We start from the raw sequence: 21,468 nt of genomic DNA on the forward strand, positions 1-21,468 counted from the left end.
GTAGTGTGGACAACAGAGAGAGGGGAAAGCTAAGGTGAGGCAGTGGGATTCAGTATAGTTGAGGTTTAGGCCAGGAGAATTGCAAGAGTGCAGCATACACTGGAGAGACAATTTCCATCTGTATAGTTCAGAGAAACTTGGGTTTGAAGGAAGTATATACATGGCCTGGAACCTCCATTATTGTTACAGGTATGGAAAGACTTGCATAAGATAAATTAGCAAGGAGAGCAGCAACATTATGTCTATGGAGCAGTGATCACAACAACAAAAACAGGTGTTCTGATGATCTTATTCTACAGTTTCTAAACTTTACATAATGGAAAGTCCAAGATCGAATAACAACTATATGGAAAGGATATACAGTTGCTAACCACATAAAAGCGGTGCTGAGTGATAAGCAGGCACACAGAATGCTGAAAATATTTAATCTTTTGGATACAGTCCTTCTTCTGGAGGAGAAAACCCACACAGATTCACACAAGCGTAACTCACACACGTACAGCCTATGCTTCCAGGTGCTAAGGCCTGACTGCTGAATCAGGCATTAGCGCCTCAAGATAGAGGCCATGCGTGTGATAGTTGTGCTATTTTTTTTTCTGCAACTCAAAACCTCTTCTAGGAGGTGAGTGTCAATCTATTCTCTCCAATGGTTTGTTAAACATTACATAAAAATGTTCACTGCCATTGCTGGTCAACTGATCTGTGCCTGCTTTGTTCAATTTATCTGAGCCTGCAGTTAGTGTTTCTAATCAATTTTGGGGTGTATTACTCATACTGCATGTTAGTTGTATCCTGGTTTTCTCATAATATTTTCTTATTTATTGAACAATTGAAAAATCCAGGATGGAATAATGACAATATAATGAAAAGGATAATTGCTGGTGGAGATCTGTTGAGTCGCATATAGGCACAACAAAGAGACTGTCAAACCAAGCTTTTGGTCTAACACGCCTTCATCAGAATTAGACAAAATACACACACACACTCACGCAAATGCAACTCGCGCGCGCGCATGCACACACACACACACACACACACACACACACACACACACACACAGTCTCTGGCTACTAAGGCAACGAGTCTGGCCTTGGCAGCTAGAGACTGGTCATGTGTGTGAGTTGGGTTTGTGTGAGTGTGTGTACATGTATGTTGTCTAGTACTGATTAAGTCCTGTTTGGTCGAAAGCTTTGTTTGACAGTCTTTTTGTTATGCCTATCTGCAACTCAGCATATCTGCTGTATGGTGAATAGTAATTATCGTTTCCATAATATTTCCTATTTATGGCTTATTCTGTTGTTAAAAAGCTTACTTTGTGTGTATGGAATCTTTTAAATCTGTTTAGTGTGTATCTAAAATTTCCTTACCTTAACAGTTCGTGTGTTGCAGGATGATTGGATCTGCTGTGCATAGTTTTGCTGGTTGTTATGGGTTTGATGATTTTTGTTTTCTATTGTGAGATCTACAAAGTTCAGTTTTTTACTGTTTCACATGTGAATGGGTGTTTGGATGGGCCATGTTGGTGACAGTATAACATTTCACACATGTAATTCATCTGTGAGACAAATATGTTATCAACATAATGGAACCCAAAAATTATGAGACCATCGACAAAAATGGTGGATTAAATGACTGACACCAGCAGAATAAAAACACAAAGTTCAGTGCAATAAACTGGAAATCATGTTGTTTAATGGATAACTGTAGAACACTGTGAACAAGCAAGAGCAAAGTGTAAGTGAACACTGCTATAGCTATGCAACAGAATAAAGATGTGACACATTATTTTGAAGCGTTTTTTGTCATAATCTACAAAAACACACAATTGTCTGACAGCAACAGATTCCCAAGAGAGAAAGGGAAAAAGGTGGGACAAGAAGCCTAAAAATCTCATCTGACAATGGTTAGAATAGTCCCACCATACCATTATGCTTATGTTTCTTTCTCAAGCAAATGTTTACTGATGCTGCAATTTTAAGTCCAATTTTGCAATATAAGTACTATCTGCGAATACTTGTGTTGCAAATGGCATGCTGCATTAACTGTAGATCAGTGGTTTAATTGTGTAAATAGTCCCAGAAAAATTAAGTGTAATGTAATGGCAATACAGAATTAGATATAAATATAAACAGCAGTAATAATATAACGTTCACATATTCCAAGTACACATAATTTGCATCATTTATATTTTCCAAGAAAGTAAATAAACGGCCATGAAGAATGGCACAAAAGAGAATAGAAGTGCTTGGGTGAACAGACACGTATAATTGTTTTGCTAGGAAGCAGGTGCTGTTAATTATGCTACTGTATATGAAGCATGGACATAGAGGTTAAAAACATCCATGATGACTGGTCCATTTCCAAGTCATGAATAAAATTGCAGAATGGAGCAATGATTATGAATCACCACTTTGCCTGTGATTCATAACGTTTCAGATTCAGTTTCAACAACTTCTGTACCAGAAGCCCTTAAGAAGCAAGTCACTAATATAACTTATGTTAGCATTCTAAAGAATATATGTATCAATGTTACAGCTTCCATTATACTTCATTTTGATAACAAGAAATTCAGAATTTAGAAAAGATGGATGAAAGGGAATTCCATATCACTAAAGTTATTCACGGCTGTCTTAAAGAAAGGTTTAAAATCCCGCAACTGGGAAAACGAAGAAGAAATATACACAGACTAGGCAAACTGCATATGTGTCCGTACATTTACCCTATGTAAAGCTCTATTATCACATTCATCCTTTGATTTTGCAATTTTCTTATGTGTATTGTAAGTTATACACTATTCTGTATCATGCTTTTGTTTAAATTGGGATAGAAATTAATACTGAAAGCTCTAGCATATAAACTGCTCACAACTGTTAACTATTATGCGTAATATTAAAGTTCCTTTTTATAAATCACTAAAAATTTACTAATGTCCAAATAATGGAACTTACCTTTTTTTGCCCTAATTTTGCATCGCCTTTCACTGATTTACCAGAAACTGCACACTCTATGCAACTTACAATAATTTTTACTGCTGGCAGGTTGCCAGTGTCATTTTGCACCATTCCAAGTCTGGACATTTCGGGCCAATTTCTCAGCTCATCGCAATTATCCCACAATGCATCCACCAGGCATCTGGCATGATCAGGATACTGTAAAAACAGGAAGATACAAGAGTTATAATTGCAACTGTTGTTTTGAAAGGCAAAAGCCTATTAACCACTTTCAGTCAATTAACAAATACTTAAAAACAGCTGACAGATCCTGTGACAGCTGACTGTCATGTAACAGACCAATGATGATTTTTGTGTTTGGACACATGACAGATGGGTCATTAATGTCTTTAATTATTTTACTGTATGACTAGTGCAGGTAAGAAACTTTAAAAAGGAAAATTCACTCAAGAAAGCTATAAAACTGGAAAGGAACATAATAACTAGCCATCACTTAACTTCAGGAGGTGAATTTCAAGTACTGCTAATAGACTCACTTAAAAGTGGAAAAAAAATCCTTTCTTTCTTCTCACCCTCAAAAAAGATGTGATACTTATCATCCTGGGGATTGAGTGAAACCTCCATCCTTTTTCTAACTTTCCTCAGTCCATTTCTGCACTTTTATTATTATTTTATTACTATTGTTATTACTGTTTGTCTATAAATAGCACTGGAATTTCATCTCCTGAAGGTAAGTTTTAGCCACCACTTCAACTTCTTTGCAACGATATCCATTTTCATGTGCACATGTTAAATAAAAACTTTAAAAAGAAAAATCCACACAAGAAAGCTATAAAACTGAAAAGAGGTATAATAACTGGCCATCATTTAAATGTAATTTCTGTTAAAACTTAACAACCATGGCAGATGGTTAAAGCCAAAAGCTTAAAACATTTATTTAGTTCTATAAAAAACTGAGAAACTAATAAATTTTGAGTCTGAATTGCATGCCTCCCAGAGGTGGAATATATAGTACTACCAATATACACAAATAAAAGTAGAAGTAAAAGGAACACACTACTTAGCTTTTGCAAGTAACACACAACAAAAAAAGTTTTGCATCACCTCCATTCCAAGAGTTCTGGAACCTGTACAGAAACTTGGAACAGAGATCAACATAAACATCATTTCCACCCTTTTTATTGCTCATGAAAACCACACATTGCATGTTGTACCACCATACAGCGAGACCTTCAGGGGTGGTGGTCCAGATTGCTGTACACACCAGTACCTCTGATACCCAGTATTACGTCCTCTTGCATTGATGCATGCCTGTATTCGTCGTGGCATACTATCCACAAGTTCATCAAAGCACTGTTGGTCCAGATTGTCCCACTCCTCAACAGCAATTCGGCGTAGATTCCACAGAGTGGTTGGTGGGTCACTTTGTCCATAAACAGCACTTTTTAAACTATCTCAGGGATGTTTGATAGGGTTCATATCTGGAGAACATGCTGGCCACTCTAAGCTAGCAGTGTCATTATCCTGAAGGAAGTCATTCACAAGATGTGCACAACAGAGTCGCAAATTGTTGTCCATGAAGACGAATGCCTCGCCAATATGCTGCTAATATGGTTCGATTATCGGTCAGAGCATGGCATTCATGTATCGTATAGAGATTATGGCACCTTCCATGACCACCAGCAGTGTATGTCAGCCCCACATAATGCCACCCCAAAACAGCAGGGAACCTCCAACTTGCTGCACTCGCCGGACAGTGCATCTAAGGCGTTCAGCCTAACCAGGTTGTCTCGTAACACATCTCCGATAATTGTCTGGTTGAAGGCATATGTGACACTCATCGGTGAAGAGAACGTGATGCCAATCCTGAGCGATCCATTCAGCATGCTGTTGGGCCCAACTGTACCACTCTGCATGGTGTCATGGTTGCAAAGACAGACCTCACCACAGATGTTGGGTGTGAAGTCGCGCATCATGCAGCCTATTGTGCACAGTTTGAGTCATAACACGACGTCCAGTGGCTGCACGAAAAGTATTATCCAACATGGTGGCGCTGCTGTCAGGGTTCCTCCGAGCCATGATGTAGTGCCTCAAGACTTTTGACACCAGTTCTAGAGACCCTCGGCTTTCCACTGTCTTGAACACTCGATATTTTATGTACAAGAGTGAGAGATGGGAGAGTGTCTACCTCGTGCTGGTTTTCTGTTCGCGCAGGGTGGACGTGTATCAAAAGAATGCTACAATGTAGACAGTTGATCGATGCGGGCAAGTGGTTGCCGCATTCGCCACAGAAGCTACATGCCCAGCACAAGGAGCAAGCGCGCCTTACTCTGTGACAGTGCTACGTTTTTCATTATTGTGAACAGCTGAACTGTGTTAGAAGAAAAGAAAAAGACACTTACTTACTTACTCTCTTGAGAGAGTGATGGTGAGCTTGCAAGACCTTTGAGAGATGTCTGGAACTGAATTTATTGTAAAAGTACTTTATAGTTCTGATGGTCTGCGAGTCACTGGGCTTACGAAACATTGTTTGGTTGGCTCTGAGCACTATGGGACTTAACTTCTAAGGTCATTAGTCCCCTAGAACTAAGAACTACTTAAACCTAACTAACCTAAGGACATCACACACATCCATGCCCGAGGCAGGATTCGAACCTGCGACCGTAGCAGTCGCGCGGTTCCAGACTGTAGCGCCTTTAACCGCTTGGCCACTCCGGCTGGTGAAACATTGTTTATTTATGTGAAAACTATTATGTGGTGTTCTGTCTGTGGAAGTGAAAATATAGTGGGATTGATTTAAAAGTACACTCCTGGAAATTGAAATAAGAACACCGTGAACTCATTGTCCCAGGAAGGGGAAACTTTATTGACACATTCCTGGGGTCAGATACATCACATGATCACACTGACAGAACCACAGGCACATAGACACAGGCAACAGAGCATGCACAATGTCGGCACTAGTACAGTGTATATCCACCTTTCGCAGCAATGCAGGCTGCTATTCTCCCATGGAGACGATCGTAGAGATGCTGGATGTAGTCCTGTGGAATGGCTTGCCATGCCATTTCCACCTGGCGCCTCAGTTGGACCAGCGTTCGTGCTGGACGTGCAGACCGCGTGAGACGACGCTTCATCCAGTCCCAAACATGCTCAATGGGGGACAGATCCGGAGATCTTGCTGGCCAGGGTAGTTGACTTACACCTTCTAGAGCACGTTGGGTGGCACGGGATACATGCGGACGTGCATTGTCCTGTTGGAACAGCAAGTTCCCTTGCCGGTCTAGGAATGGTAGAACGATGGGTTCGATGACGGTTTGGATGTACCGTACACTATTCAGTGTCCCCTCGACGATCACCAGTGGTGTACGCCCAGTGTAGGAGATCGCTCCCCACACCACGATGCCGGGTGTTGGCCCTGTGTGCCTTGGTCGTATGCAGTCCTGATTGTGGCGCTCACCTGCACGGCGCCAAACACGCATACGACCATCATTGGCACCAAGGCAGAAGCGACTCTCATCGCTGAAGACGACACGTCTCCATTCGTCCCTCCATTCACGCCTGTCGCGACACCACTGGAGGCGGGCTGCACGATGTTGGGGCGTGAGCGGAAGACGGCCTAACGGTGTGCGGGACCGTATCCCAGCTTCATGGAGACGGTTGCGAATGGTCCTCGCCGATACCCCAGGAGCAACAGTGTCCCTAATTTGCTGGGAAGTGGCGGTGCGGTCCCCTACGGCACTGCGTAGGATCCTACGGTCTTGGCGTGCATCCGTGCGCCGCTGCGGTCCGGTCCCAGGTCGACGGGCACGTGCACCTTCCGCCGACCACTGGCGACAACATCGATGTACTGTGGAGACCTCACGCCCCACGTGTTGAGCAATTCGGCGGTACGTCCACCCGGCCTCCCGCATGCCCACTATACGCCCTCGCTCAAAGTCCGTCAACTGCACATACGGTTCACGTCCACGCTGTCGCGGCATGCTACCAGTGTTAAAGACTGCTATGGAGCTCCGTATGCCACGGCAAACTGGCTGACACTGACGGCGGCGGTGCACAAATGCTGCGCAGCTATCGCCATTCGACGGCCAACACCGCAGTTCCTGGTGTGTCCGCTGTGCCGTGCGTGTAATCATTGCTTGTACAGCCCTCTCGCAGTGTCCGGAGCAAGTATGGTGGGTCTGACACACCGGTGTCAATGTGTTCTTTTTTCCATTTCCAGGAGTGTATCTTGAGTGTACAGAATCATTTTGAGAGTAGAGAAAATTTCTCCAAACAGCATTATACCGTTGGAGAAGAAGTTGGGGAGATAGACGCAGCCGGCTATCCTGAAAAGAAGATCGGCAAAGCACCTCCAAGTAAGTCCATCGATGAATGGGACATGTGAGTCTTGCACACCAGCACCACACGGCTTCCTATAATCACTGGAAACTGCCAGAACATGGCGACCTACATGATCAGGACTCAAAAACGAGGAATTTTTGAAATAAATTGAGACAATAAGATATTGGAGTTGCCATAGCAACCAATAGTAACAAAATTGAGAAATTGTTCCAGAAAATTGGGTGCGGCCTGAACAGAAAAAGGGGTGAATGATTTAATAAATACTACACAAAAGAAGATGAAGAAAATACTTCGGATAAGAAGATTAGGGTGTGGGGAGGAAGCAAGTCTCACACACGCAGTACCAGTCACCGACGTTGGTGCAGTAACCAGGTGACGCCGACGCAGTAACCAGCCACTGACACCAACACAGTAACCCGCCACTGTTGCTGACTGCAACAGCTGCCATTCACCGTTGCTAACTTCGCGTCCGCTCGCCGATGCCGCAAGCAACGCTCAATGCTGTTGGCGCCTGTGCTACTCAGCAGTGCCTGCTCGGTGATGCAGCAAAAAACTCTACGCTGGGTGAGCGAACAACAATAATGTTCAAAGACTATAGTACTGTAGCTAGTACATTTAGAGGGGAAGTTGTTTCAGATGATCACTAGGTCGAAAATCAATAGGGATACGGACAGCCTTCAAAAAACAGGGGAAACATCAGAACCAGCCATGGCTATGGCAGTGAGTAAAGAGGCACCAGACTGGTCTGAGGTATTGAATTTACTTAAAGCCCAGAGAGCAGATTCGGCGGCTTTATGAAAAGAACTAAATGCTAAGTTAGATGCTCAAAGAGCAGATTTAAATACTCAAAATGCTTCTTTAAGACAAGAACTAAGTGATCGAAGTCTTAAGTTAGATTCAGTAAATACACAATTGAACACCAAGTTAGATGCTCAGAGTGAAATTTTAAGTAACCAAAGTGAAACCTTGAACAATCAAGCAGCTAGTTTTGTTAAAGGCTGAGATTGACTCTTTAAATAATAAGGTAGAAAATCTGAAATTAGATTTAAAGAGTAAACTGACCAGTTCATCTGAATACTCACATTGAACAACTATTTACTGAGTTCAACCAAAGACAGGATGAGCAATTTCCAGATTTAACTAAAAAATTAGAATTTGACATTGAAGATAAATGTAATAATGTAGAAACGGGACTTGTCAAAAAATTTGGATCATTTCAAAATGTATGCAATGTTGCATCTTATGCGGTAAAGCAAAGGTTGCATGCCTTAAAAGACAGTGTAGAAAGACAGGATAAGATGATCCCTATTGTCCAATTGCAAATTGCAGGCATAAACACTCGAGTTGATGATGTAGAGAGAAATTTTAAGGAAAAACTGACAACTTCAGACACCCTAAATATAAGTGGTCTGGAGGAACAGGTAGAGGAAATGACAGACAGAAAACTTGCTGCGAGGGTAACCTCAGACAACTTGTCTACACCTCTCTCTTATGAACTCAATGACACTAAGAAAAATGTCGATGAGTTATGGAAAGAATTCAAGCTGATGCAGGATAGAGTAAGTAACAGGGTGACTTCTCCTAATGTTGTATTAACTAGTGAAGTCATGACAGATTTATAATAGGGAACTGTAAACAATGAGAGTTTTTCATCTTGGGCCGACTTTCAGAGAAGGTTTAAGGAGAAATATTGTCTGCAACAGTACTTTCTTGAGGTAGGAAAACTGAAACGGTTCCTTTCCGACAATGGACCACAGTTTACTAGTAACAAGTTTAAGGAATTTCTAGCGTGGGAAAATATTCATCGAATATTAATCTCCAACTATAATCCATCTTCTAACCCAAGTGAAAGGGTTATGAAAGAAATTGGGAAGTTATACCACACATACTGCCATGAAAAACATACATCATGGGCAATGAAAATGATAGATTTTGAGCTTATTTTAAATGAGTTATCACATTTATCAATAGGTTTAACACCTTTGGAGGTAACAGGTAAACCCTTTGTTGGAGAATCCCTTATTAAATGTTTTGTATGGCCCGAGCAACCTGAAGACGACTTCCAACTTAAACAGGAGTTAGTCTGTAAGAACATACTTGACAGAGCACAACAATGAGTGGGCAAATATAACGAGAAGGCTATCGAACCCCAATATAAGGTTGATGATTTAGTTCTTGTGAGGCAGCATCTTCAGAGCTCGGCCTTAAAGAAAGAAAGACATAAATTTTTTCGGAAGTATGATGGACCTTTCCGAGTACAAACAATAATTCATCCTAAGACACTATTTTTAGTAGAGTCTATACATGGATCAGAAAAGGTAAAGTACAACATAAAAGACCTAAAGTTGTATACACCCCAAGGACGTTAACGTTCTGTGTTAGCAGGCGGAGTGACGACCATCGGATCCCGATTTGTGTTTGGTATTACTTCCATATTCGTTTTCCTACCCCGAATTCTCTTCAAATCTTAAACTATCTACATCTACATCGATACTCTGCAAATCACATTTAAGTGCCTGGCAGAGGGTTCATCGAACCACCTTCACAATTCTCTATTATTCCAATCTCTGTATTCTATTCTCAAATTCTTATACTGTCGTATAGTTTAGTTACTCCTGCATACTCATCTTGATGTGTCGGACAAGCAAGATTTGCCGCAAATCAGTGATCTCGTCATTATACAAAGTCTTGCTTCTTTTATGGACACTGTGATTCCCCGTTATATAATCTCCTTAATGGATTTTGTTGTTATATCGAGTCAGGACTGAATCATATGGTAAGGTCTCATAATATGTAAGTCAACCGCATGCTCTGCTCTAGTCAACAGTGTAATATTAAATAAAAGGTTATTTGGTGTATCTAAGCCAATAGCATGTGTCGCTCTAGTCAGCGGAAGTCTTAAGCTTTTCCTGCAGTGGACTGCCAGTTAGGTATATCCGCATTTACATCCGAAACACTTAATACCCGATGTAGATGTAAGTTCGCAGCACGCTCACTCAAGTCATCAAGGATCTCAAATCTGATAATAATGAGGTTTTAATTTTGTCTATGGGTGTTACTAAGAAATATTAGTTTAACAAGAGATAAAGAGATTTAGAGGAAACAACATAACACATAATATAAATGCCATCCACGTATATTTAGGTTTTGTTTTTGCCTAAATTAGTCTTTGTATGTAATCTCTTCACCAGTTTTCCATACAAACCTGTGTGTAGAAGTATTGATGAATGGCAACGGATAAGAAATTAACAAAAAACAGTGGAGAATTGGACCCGCTAAGTATTTGAAAGTAGATGTGGTTAGATGGTAGGAAGTCGTGCCCACTAGGGCATTTTATGACGTCCTTCTCAGTTATTCCAGGATCGCCCTTGCCGGTCTTCATGACTTGTCCTGTGGTCTCGATTGTAATGTCGACAGCAGCCGACGCGGTCTTCGCGAATAGTTAGGTCATATTTTTGCCTAACCAGCCAGTCTTTTCCACCATCCGCATATAGTTAGGTCATATTTTTGCCTAGCCAACCAGCATATAGTTAAGTCTTATACTGGCCTAAGCTATTCTTGGAGAGTAATCTCTTCTCCAGCTTGTTTATGCAAACCTGGGTGAAGAAACTGCGAAGGTTGTTAGATAGATGGAGGATACAATATAGTATGAATAATTATATATTTGTGATAATATGATACATAGTTTTACACTTAATACAGAATATTTTATACCTTTTGTAGGATGTAATGCAGAGGGGACGGTTTGGATTAGTTTTGAAAGGGGTGGGTAGTGCAAGTACAAACATTGCTAACACCACACACACACACACACCACACCTTTCAGACAACTCTCAAAAACAAGTGTGACTGATTCTTCACCATTTGCCATTCCATAAGGATTGCTAAGATTTTTCTTCGGGGGGTTCAGAGGTGAAGGTGAGAATGTCAATTCTGCAGGAGACATTTAACATCATACCTCCCCCGGCTTCTAACTCAAGTACTGGTGAAGTAGGGATCCTGGGGGAGGGGGGTGGGAAGAGTTTCCTGTCTTTGGGGCTATCTTCTTTCACTTCTTCGATCTTAACAACTGTTTCTATTTTTTCCTTTCTTACTTTCCTATTGAGTACCGGTCTATATCTCCCTCTTTCCATATGTATACACTTCTATCGCTGAAGTCCTTCTCAATTTCCGTGGTTTCCTATAACCTTCAACTTATTTTACATAAGTAGGCCGAAGAATCAGGCTACACAACTACCTGTATGCATACAAAAAAAAAAAAAGAAACACAAAGACACGAACAGGAAAAGTACAATCTGAGATACTGTGAGAACCGTCAAGTGTTGTAGGGGGAAGTATGTGCACATAAGGAAGTATGCGCACATTGTTAGTTACTGTGACAGTTCCACATCGCATATAGGCATGTACAGGGATATGCTTGTATAAGTAAGAACTATGAGGATTAATGTTTATTATGATGGTATTACATTGGTATGTGTACATTAGAGAAGGAGGTACACATTGTGGTTCATTATGAACATGCTACATTGTATGTATTAATATAAAGTACAATAGAATATACATCACGTACAACTAAGAAGGAAGTGTGAGTAATTACATACAGCAAGCCAGAGGAGAATGGATTGTGATAATCATTCAAGGAATGTCAGTCTAATAACTATTCTGACTTGAAGGATAGTGGGACAAGTATAGCATAAGTAAGAGTATTATATATTTAAATCTACATATATATGTGTGGTGTCCATTGGAAGTGTAGGAATGGAAATGTAATGGAGGACTCTAGGATATGAAGCGAAGTATTGAGAAGCACGAGTGGAGAGTGAGGTGGATTTTAACATTTCCAAGTAGTTTTGAGTTATAGTATAGATAAAGAGGTATACTAGGGCAATGAACTATGAAGCCAACTGAGGAAGGAGAAGGAGGGTGCACTCAGCATTTATTGGATGGAAAAGGGCAGGTAGGCAGACCCAAGAAGGGTTGACCTATACTGTGCAGGCAGGGGCACCAAGAAGGGGATTGACATTTACCATAGTAAAATAGGAATTTAAAGGGGCATACCTACCGAAATGGAAGGAGGAAGTGCATTCATAGGGTCAACCCGTAGGTAAGGTATAGGTACTGTGCCTAAAGGAAAAAGGACAGTATTGTGACCGAAGTCACACATTTTGTAGAGATTGTTCTGGTAAGTTTGGATTCTCTATTCCACTCGCATTGTTATGTTTTATGTGAATTCACAAGTGTCGAAAAGGGCATTTTCATTTGTCCAGAATTCCTTCAGACTACAAGCTATTGTAGGGAATGATACCTTTAAGTACTAAAGAAAAAAATAATTCAGGTAATTATCCTAAAGAATGTTGTAATCAAAAGTCTATGACAGCTGAAGTTTGGACTGGGAATCAGAAATGCTGTCCACACGATCCCTAGATATAAAAGTACGAACTTCAACATTAGGTGAGATGCTCAGATAGTTAGTATCAAAATGAAAAAAGAACAGCATGTATTAAATACAGGATCGCCAGAAAAAAAAGTTGTATAAACTGAATGAAATGTAAATTATCTTTATGTGAATATGATCTTGATGTACATAATGAACATGTATAAAATATCATGTGTTCGAGCTAAGGGGAGGGATATGTAGTGCCTCGAGAAATTAGACGCCAGTTCTAGAGACCCTCGGCTTTCCACCGTCTCAAACACCGGATATTTTACGTACAAGAGTGAGAGACAGGAGAGTGTCTACCTCGCACCAATTTTCTGTGTGTGCAGGGTGGACATGTATCAAGAGAATGCTACAATGTGGACATTTGATCAACGCGGGCAAGTGGCTGCCACGCTTGCCACAGAAGCTACATCCAGCACAAGGAGCAAGCGCGCCTTACTCTGTGACGGTGCTGCGTCAGTCATTATTGTGAACAGTTGAATCATGTTAGAAGAAAAGAAAAAGACACTTACTTACTTACTCTCTTGAGAGAGTGACAGTGGGCTTGCAAGAACATTGAGAGATGTCCGGAACTGAATTTATTGTAAAAGTACTCAATAGTTCTGACGGTCTGCGAGTCACTGGGCTTACGAAATATTGTTTATTTATGTGAAAACTATTATGTGGTGTTCCGTTTGTGGAAGTGAAAATATAGTGGGATTGATTTAAAAATATCTTGAGTGTACGGAATCATTTTGAGAGTAGACAAAATTCCTCCAAACAGCATTATATCTTCGGAGAAAAAGTTGGGGAGATCGACGCAGCCAGCTATCCTGAAAAGAAGATCGGCAAAGCACCTCCAATTAAGTCCAATGATGAAGGGGACATGTGAGTCTTGCACACCAGCACCACACAGCTTCCTATAGTCACCGGAAACTGCCAGAATAATCCACAGGTAGCAGTCATCCACTGCAGTGGTAGCCCTTGGGCGGCCTGAGCAAGGCATGTCATCGACAGTTCCTGTCTCTCTGTATCTCATCCATGTCCAGACACCTGGACACTTCTCTTGTTGAGAGCCCTTCCTGGCACAAAGTCACAATGTGGACACAATCGAACCGCAGTATTGACGTCTAGGCATGGTTGAACAACAGACAACACGAGCTGTGTACCTCCTTCCTGGTGGAATGACTGGAACTGATCGCCTGTCAGGCCCCCTCCGTCTAATAGGTGCTGCTCAAACACAGTTGTTTACATCTTTGGGCGGGTTTAGTGACATCTCTGAACAGTCGAAGGGACTGTGTCTGTGATACAATATCCATAGTCAACATCTATCTTCAAGAGTTCTGGGAACCGGGGTGATGCAAAACATTTTTTGATGTGTCTGGTTTCTTCTCCAGCAAAGAAAAGGACTATGCTGTGGAATGTTAAAAAAGAAGTGCAGGTTACTCAGTATTCAGATCTCAGAATGACAGAAATCCACCTGTAGTGAGGATGAGGGAAGACAAAGATTAAGGGAGAGAGAATAGCTCAGAGACTGCAGACTGGTAAGCATTGTGCCAGCTTTAATCCAAAGCTGATAGGAACATCATAAGAAGCAAAAATAAATTAAGGGGATGAGTGATGAATAGTGCAAAAATATGAACGTATGGTGTCTGTTCTTCCAGACATGTCCGAAAGAACAGACATCATGCAGAATCTGCAGCTGTGAAACACTATATGAAAATTAAAGGGATATCACTGCTGTCAGATGCGGTGGGACATTACATGGAATGAGCAGAGATGAGCAAAAATGTGTACTGGACCAGGATTCGAACCCAGGATCTCCTGCTTACTAGGTAGATGAATTAACCACTGCACCATCCGGTACATGGTGTTATTGCAGCTGCATGGACTATCTTGCTACGCCTCACAGCCAATCCACATTCCCATCAAGCGCCACCTATATCAGGTCCCTGTCCAGTGACATACTGTTCGCTACTCTGAGATTCTCACAGGATGTTGGGCATATCTGTGCACCCACACTGAAGAAGGTGAATTCATTGCTGAACTAGGCATATGAATTATATGAACGCATGTTGAGTCAATGGGACAGGGACTGCGGACAGGGTGCTAGGTGGATATGTGGATCAGCCGTAAGGTGTGCAGAGATAGTCCGTGCAGTTGTGATGATGCTGTGTCCCTGATGGCGCAGTGGTTAACACACCTGCCTAGTAAGCAGGAGATCCTGGGTTCAAATCCCGGTCCAGGACACATATTTGCTCATCGCTGCTGATTCTGCATAATGTCCCGCTGCATCTGAGAGCAGTTATCCCCTTAATTTCTATACAGAGCAAAAATTAAAAAGGATAAAGAGAAAAAAGAGGAAGGATGGGATGTATTAATCGAGATTTAACTTCAGGGGGTGTCAGGATGCAACAAGGATGTGTTGGAAGAAAGTCCTTATCTCTGGAGTTTAGGGAAACAAGTACCGGAGCCATGTGATGTAGCAAGCACTCAGGCCCTTGAGGTATGCTAAACACCTTCTTCAGCAACTACTGTTAGTCCTCCAAGTGCGCCAGTTCTTCTATGACCATTTCATGCATTCGACCAGTCTATTAATGGTCATATCTATATAAAACACTCTGCAGTGGACACAAGTTAGCTGATAAACACCATATTTTGTTTCACAAGATGGTGTACCTTTGTAAGATTAACTACTGATGGGGCCAGCATATGTGGTGATGAGTAGGCCCATGCGGCAGGCTTTGGTGAGGGAGATTACACAGGTAGAAACCTGGGGGAAGGATTGTGGCTTGGGAATGTGATAGGTTTGACTAGGATGTTATGAAGGTTAAGACAACAAAGGATTGCAGCAGTGTGTGGTGTGGGAAGGAAATCAGTAAGAGACGATGCATTTCACTTGAAAAAGTCATTGCCTTGGTGGAATAAAATATTAAGGTATTCAGGGACTGGATGGTACTGGGTGGTTGGGGGAGGGGCATGCTACTGACTTTTTCTGAAGTAGAAACTACATTAGTAGGAGAGAAATATACTGTCTGGTAGAACAAAAAAAGGTGGCGGAATAAATGCTATTAAAACTTTTGCTCTTTGGGGGATAAAAAAAGATTCCTAAGATTAAGAATGAGGATGCAGCAACCATAGACACAAAACTTCCTGGCAGATTAAAACTGTGTGCCAGACCGAGACTCGAACTCAGGACCTTTGCTTTTCATGGGCAAGTGCTCTACCATCTGAGCTACCCAAGCATGACTCAACGACCCATCCTCACAGCTTTACTTCTGCCCTCCAGTTTGGAAGGTAGGAGACGAGGTACTGGTGGAAGTAAAGCTGTGAGGATGGGTTGTGAGTTGTGCTTGGGTAGCTCAGATGGCAGAGCTCTTGCCCGTGAATGGCAAAGGTCCCGAGTTCGAGTCTCGGTCCGGCACACAGTTTTAATCTGCCAAGTGCACACTCCACTGCAGAGTGAAGATTTCATTCTGCTAACCACAGACACATTTCACTGCCAGAAATGCCTGGAAAATTCTTCTTAAAAAGTGTATATGTTTTAATGAGAGAGGAGGTTGAGGATAAATTACAACAAGGTTAGTGAAAATTCTTATTAATTACATTCAAACTCTGATCTTTACAATCATGATGGGTACCCAAAAGCTGTTTTAAAAAAATTGAGGCATATCATGCCACCTTTTGGAACTGAGCTCTTGTACTCTCTACAGGAATGTACAATCAGGTCAGCTTTATACAGATACACAAAATGCCTCTACAAAAAGTGCAGGAGTTATCTGGGCAAGAGAAATAAGAAATCAGCTTAACTCATTATTACAAAACAAGACTGAAGTTGACCCCCCCCTCCCCCCTCCCCTCTCTCTCTCTCTTTCTCTTTCTCTTTCTCTTTCTCTCTCTCTCTCTCTCTCTCTCTCTCTCTCTCTCTCACACACACACACACACACACACACACACACACACACACACAAACAAGTAATCCCTTGAGTGAGAGGTCACAAAAAGCCAATGATGTTTATGGAATTTGGTGCCCCACACATTGTCTACCACACAACCTCAATACTGGCTGCTAATGGCAACAGTGAATGGGACTGGAGGTATCCAATGGTGAGCAAAGCAAGAGACCACAGCAGAGTGTAGCTGAACTGCTTAGTCGACAAGTAAGTCACAACAGTGCTAGTGGTGTTGATACAAAGCAGAGCAATGGCAATGATAAACAAAGCAAACATTGCATTATATCTACAACAGCAGTTGCTGAAGTTGACATTTCATGAGAACAGAACCCAAGAAATTTCGCAGAGTGAGAATGCAGTGGCAGATGAAATATTGGCTTATCCACAAGATGAGTTAGTGGAATGTGAGGTGTCGTATGCACTCAACTGTGCGGACAATGTACATGAGGAGTACAATGATGACATTGTATGCTTAACAAGTGGAAGTGATACTGAAACAAGTGTCGACCATGTAGTTCTTCATCCTTGTCAGACAGGAAGCCATAAATCTTGTCTCCAGTGAAACCTAATAAAGGGCAATTATTTTCCTACGAGTGGGTAGTAACCGTAATTATGTACATGGAAGATCATGCATAGCATAGTTAAAAAAAAATTACGAATAGATTTCTAATACGTATGCAGCATTATGATCATGTAGTGCATAAAAAAAACTACAGATATTCAAGGGAGGGCAAGGCACACTTGTTACAAAAACCAGTGTTTGCGCATGATCAATATAATTTACAGAATGTGCATGATAGTGACCTACTACATTTATGCACATCAAATTGTGTGCGATATAGAGATGTCAAGGGAAGCAGCGGATGGTTGCATAACTTCATACAATGCTACAGAATTGGAAGACGTAAGATAGTGAAATTTCAAACAAAGTGTCAAATTGATGATGCACAGCAGACTGTGGTATTAGCACAAAATCTGTAGATGAGGTAAACAATTTAGATCATTCAGTAACGAATTTGTTTTCAATCCAGACCAGTAAGCATTTGAAGAGGAAATATATATGAAAGGAACCCTGGACATTAGAGGTACCATGAGAGCTGTATCAAGCTCAACTATCAGTGCCTTAACTCATATGTCTACAATTATGCCGACTGCTGATCTGCATGGTAAACTAGAAAGTTACTGGTTGTCCTGCAACAAGCTGGAGGTGATCTGCCCCCTATGATTCTTTCTCGTGTGTGTGATCTTGCGAGGGTAATAGTGAATATTTATGACACAGCAAGTGGAAAAATCGGTATAAGAAAATTACAACTGTGGTATAAGCACCAATTCTAGCCAATAGTTGTTCAAAATAACTTGGTTTTGCTTGATTCCTGGTCTGTGTCTAAAAATCATACTCCTTTGGAGCAAACTATCCCTCCTGAAAAGTGTGTGACATTGCAATTCATACTGCCTGCAACCACTGGACAAATTCAGAATTTGCATGTTTGTATTTTCTGTGCCTATAAAACATATTATCATACTATCTGCAGCTATGCTTATAGGATAGCCAGTTTTACAATAAGCTCCTGCATGGTTTGCAATGCTCAATGAGTTTATGACTGATCTTGATGGTGTGAAACTTTGTGATCACTCTGGCACACCATTTTTCGTTTGGTGTTCCTCATGCACATTAATGGCTTGTTTTGAACATTTCTTGAATGTCAACGATGTCCATCTTGTGACAAGTAATGTAGTATGTAGTGAACTGGGGACCGAGAGATGACGGAGAGGCTTCGTCCCCGCCGTAGCCATGTGGTACCGCACCCCACAACAGGCTACAGCACTTACCCCACCACCGCCCCACACCAAATGTTATTGTGCAGTTCGGCCCCCACTGGACCCCACCCCAAATGTCTCATTCCAGACGAGTGTAACCCCAATGTTTGTGTGGTAGAGTAATTATGGTGTACGTATACGTGGAGACAGTGTCTGCGCAGCAATCACCAACATAGTGCAACAGAGCGGAAAAGGGCATTTTCTGAGGCTGATGGAAAACTGCCTTAAAAGCCATCCACAGGCTGGCCGGCATACCAAATCTTGACACTAATGCGCAGGGTGGATTCGTGCTGGGGATCGGCATGCCTGCCGCTCAGGAAGCGGTGTGTTAGACCGCATGGCTAGCCAGGCTGACGTGAAGTGTAATACTTAGGTCCCATTTAAGTTTGATATCTCAGACACTCACTTTCTGTTGCCCTCCTGATGCACACAGTGAGTCATTAGCAGCTGTCATAATTAGATACTTTAAACTGAGCTTTACTAAAGATTCAACTTGCGACCTTGCACTCAAGGGGTTCCTTCTAAGCTATTGAATTTAGTGACTGTGGTTCAAAATGGTCCAAATGGCTCTGGGCACCATGAGACTTAACTTCTGAGGTCATCAGCCCCTAGAACTTCGAACTACTTAAACCTAACTAACCTAAGGACATCACAAATATCCATGCCCGAGGCAGGATTCAAACCTGCAACCGTAGCAGTGACTGTGGACTACATTATCTAGTGCCACCAATGAACAAAACCTACAACACAACATCAACATATATTTGAAAGACCACGAATGAAAAAGAATGGAGGTGAAATTAGGGAACACTAAGTACATAATAATTATTAACAAAGGGAAAGAAAGACATAAGACCACAGTGAATGGAAACCAATCTGTACTGGTAGACAAATTTTAGAGTTCAGGCTAAAAAAATTGTGTGAAAGTGAAGGCAGATGAGGAAATTAAGGAAAAAGTTAGAAAAGCAAGCCATGCACTCAATCCAGTCATCAACAATACTGTAGGCATCAAAAGACATTTGTATGTAGGTCTACCTATATCTCAATGATTACTTACAGTCACACCTTTTTGACGCAGCGAATATATGTCTGGAAGTCAAAACAAGATCAGGAGGAACATAATTTAAACACATCTTTTTCTAACAATCTTAGTGCAAAGCCACTGGAGAATAGCATCCACAATCAATTACTGAAATGGTTTAAAGAGTCGGTGAGGCAGCCAGCAGTCATGGCTGCAGGTAGATTATTGATTGATTGGTTGGTTGGAGTTAGTCAACTAAACAGCAAGGTGATCAGTCCTTCAGTCCAGATGCAGCTCATTTGGGGTTAGTGACATCTGCCAGGAATGTGTTCTGATTATTCAAATACATTGATGCAGTACAACTGAGGCATCTACATAGCTAAACAGCTAACCTGGGGAAAAGTCACCTGGTCCCAGTTGCAGGTTACCTATCTAACAACTTTCAAGGGCCAAAAAAAATTTGATTTTCCGTATTTTATATAATTATTGCCCATATTTAAAAATTTAAAATGCTGTCATAATCTGTTCATTAACCTTTAACTGCCCAAGTTTTTCAAAATTGGATACTGCACTATATTTTAAATTTACTAACTTACACATTTAAATAATGCACACAAGCTAATATTAATTGTTATTTCTCTGTCTTACTGCATTTGTAACATAATACATCCCTATGGACATGCTTGGCACTTAGGTGCTCATTTTAATTTTTCTGTGCCAATGATACTGAATTATAGATTTTGTTATTATGCAGATTTTAATACAAATAAGGCAAGAGTCGAACAAAATATTTTTATAAACCAATTAATAACAATATACACTCATTCATTTACAAGGTTTTGGTTTACTGACATTCATAGTATACACTGATTTCCAGCATGCTTGATTAATGACAGGACAGCAACCTGTATTAACCAGTTTCGATACAGAAACAGCCAAAGTTGCAAAATTCAATATTTTTATTTCAATGGTGACTAGTTTTGGGTCACCTGTACCCATTTTCAAATCATCAAGCCAGACAAAACATGTCAACGAAGATAATCAATTTATGACAATATAAGTAATTGGACAGATTAAAAATCTACTCCTCAAGCAACAGCAGGACAACACACAAATAGAAGGTATTACAGTTGCTATCTTTTGGAACCAGTGCCTCATCCTCCTAGCAGAAAGGTTGAAGGGAGACGGGAGAGGGTTGAAGGAAAAGGACTGGTGAGGTTTAGGAAAAGGGATAGAGTCCTGAAAGTCACCCACAACTCTGAGTCAGGGGAAACTTACCAACAGGATGCGAAGGAGAGACTGATTGTTGGGGACTGAACTGGACAAGATTTGTAAACCTGAGAGCTTAAAGGTGAAAGATACGGTACTACGCAAGATGGAGATTACTGCTCAAACTACATGCATGAGTAAATAAGAGCAAAAAACTTAGTGCATTGTATGTGATAGTGGCGGTAGGGGGATGCTAAAAAATAGACAGGCCAGAAAACGAAAGATGTAGAAAAGAAAAAGGGAGTGAAGGAAGGACTGGTTGTTGTGAAGAAATGCTGAGACCAAATAAATTAATGTAAACTAAGGTCAGGTGGGTGGTGGGAGCCAAGGACATGCACCAGTTCCTACCTGCGGAGTTATGAGAAACGGGAGTCTGTAGGAAGAATCCAGATGGAATATGTAGTGAAACAGACACCAAGGTTATGACTGTCATGTTGTTGAGCAAGTTCTGCAACAGGATATTGCGTGTTGCCAGTATACATCCTTTGCTTATGCCCATTTATCCTAACTGACAACTTGTTGGTAATCATGTGGACATAAAAGGGAAAACAGTGTATACATAACAGCTGGTATATGACATGTCATTTCACATATGGCTCTCCCTTTGATAGTAGATGTTTTACAAGTTACAGGGCTTGTATTGGTTGTAGTAGGAGTGTGCATAGGGCAAGTCTTGCTGTGAAGATAGTCACA

General features: G+C 41.3%; 1 protein-coding gene and 1 non-coding gene across 2 annotated transcripts in view; one reads left to right on the forward strand and one right to left on the reverse strand.

Annotated features, from left to right (window-relative positions):
* LOC126195688 (cohesin subunit SA-2-like) overlaps positions 1–21,468 on the reverse strand; it is a 357,264-nt gene that overhangs the window by 262,694 nt on the left and 73,102 nt on the right. The window contains exon 6 of the mRNA XM_049934316.1: positions 2,949–3,149. Coding sequence (XP_049790273.1) covers positions 2,949–3,149 — 201 coding nt within the window. The remainder of the gene's footprint in view (positions 1–2,948; positions 3,150–21,468) is intronic.
* Trnat-agu (transfer RNA threonine (anticodon AGU)) lies at positions 14,890–14,964 on the forward strand. Its single transcript has one exon. It is a non-coding gene; the product is annotated as a tRNA-Thr (tRNA).

This window comes from Schistocerca nitens, chromosome 7 (genome assembly GCF_023898315.1).
Source record: "Schistocerca nitens isolate TAMUIC-IGC-003100 chromosome 7, iqSchNite1.1, whole genome shotgun sequence".
Lineage (NCBI taxonomy): Eukaryota > Metazoa > Arthropoda > Insecta > Orthoptera > Acrididae > Schistocerca > Schistocerca nitens.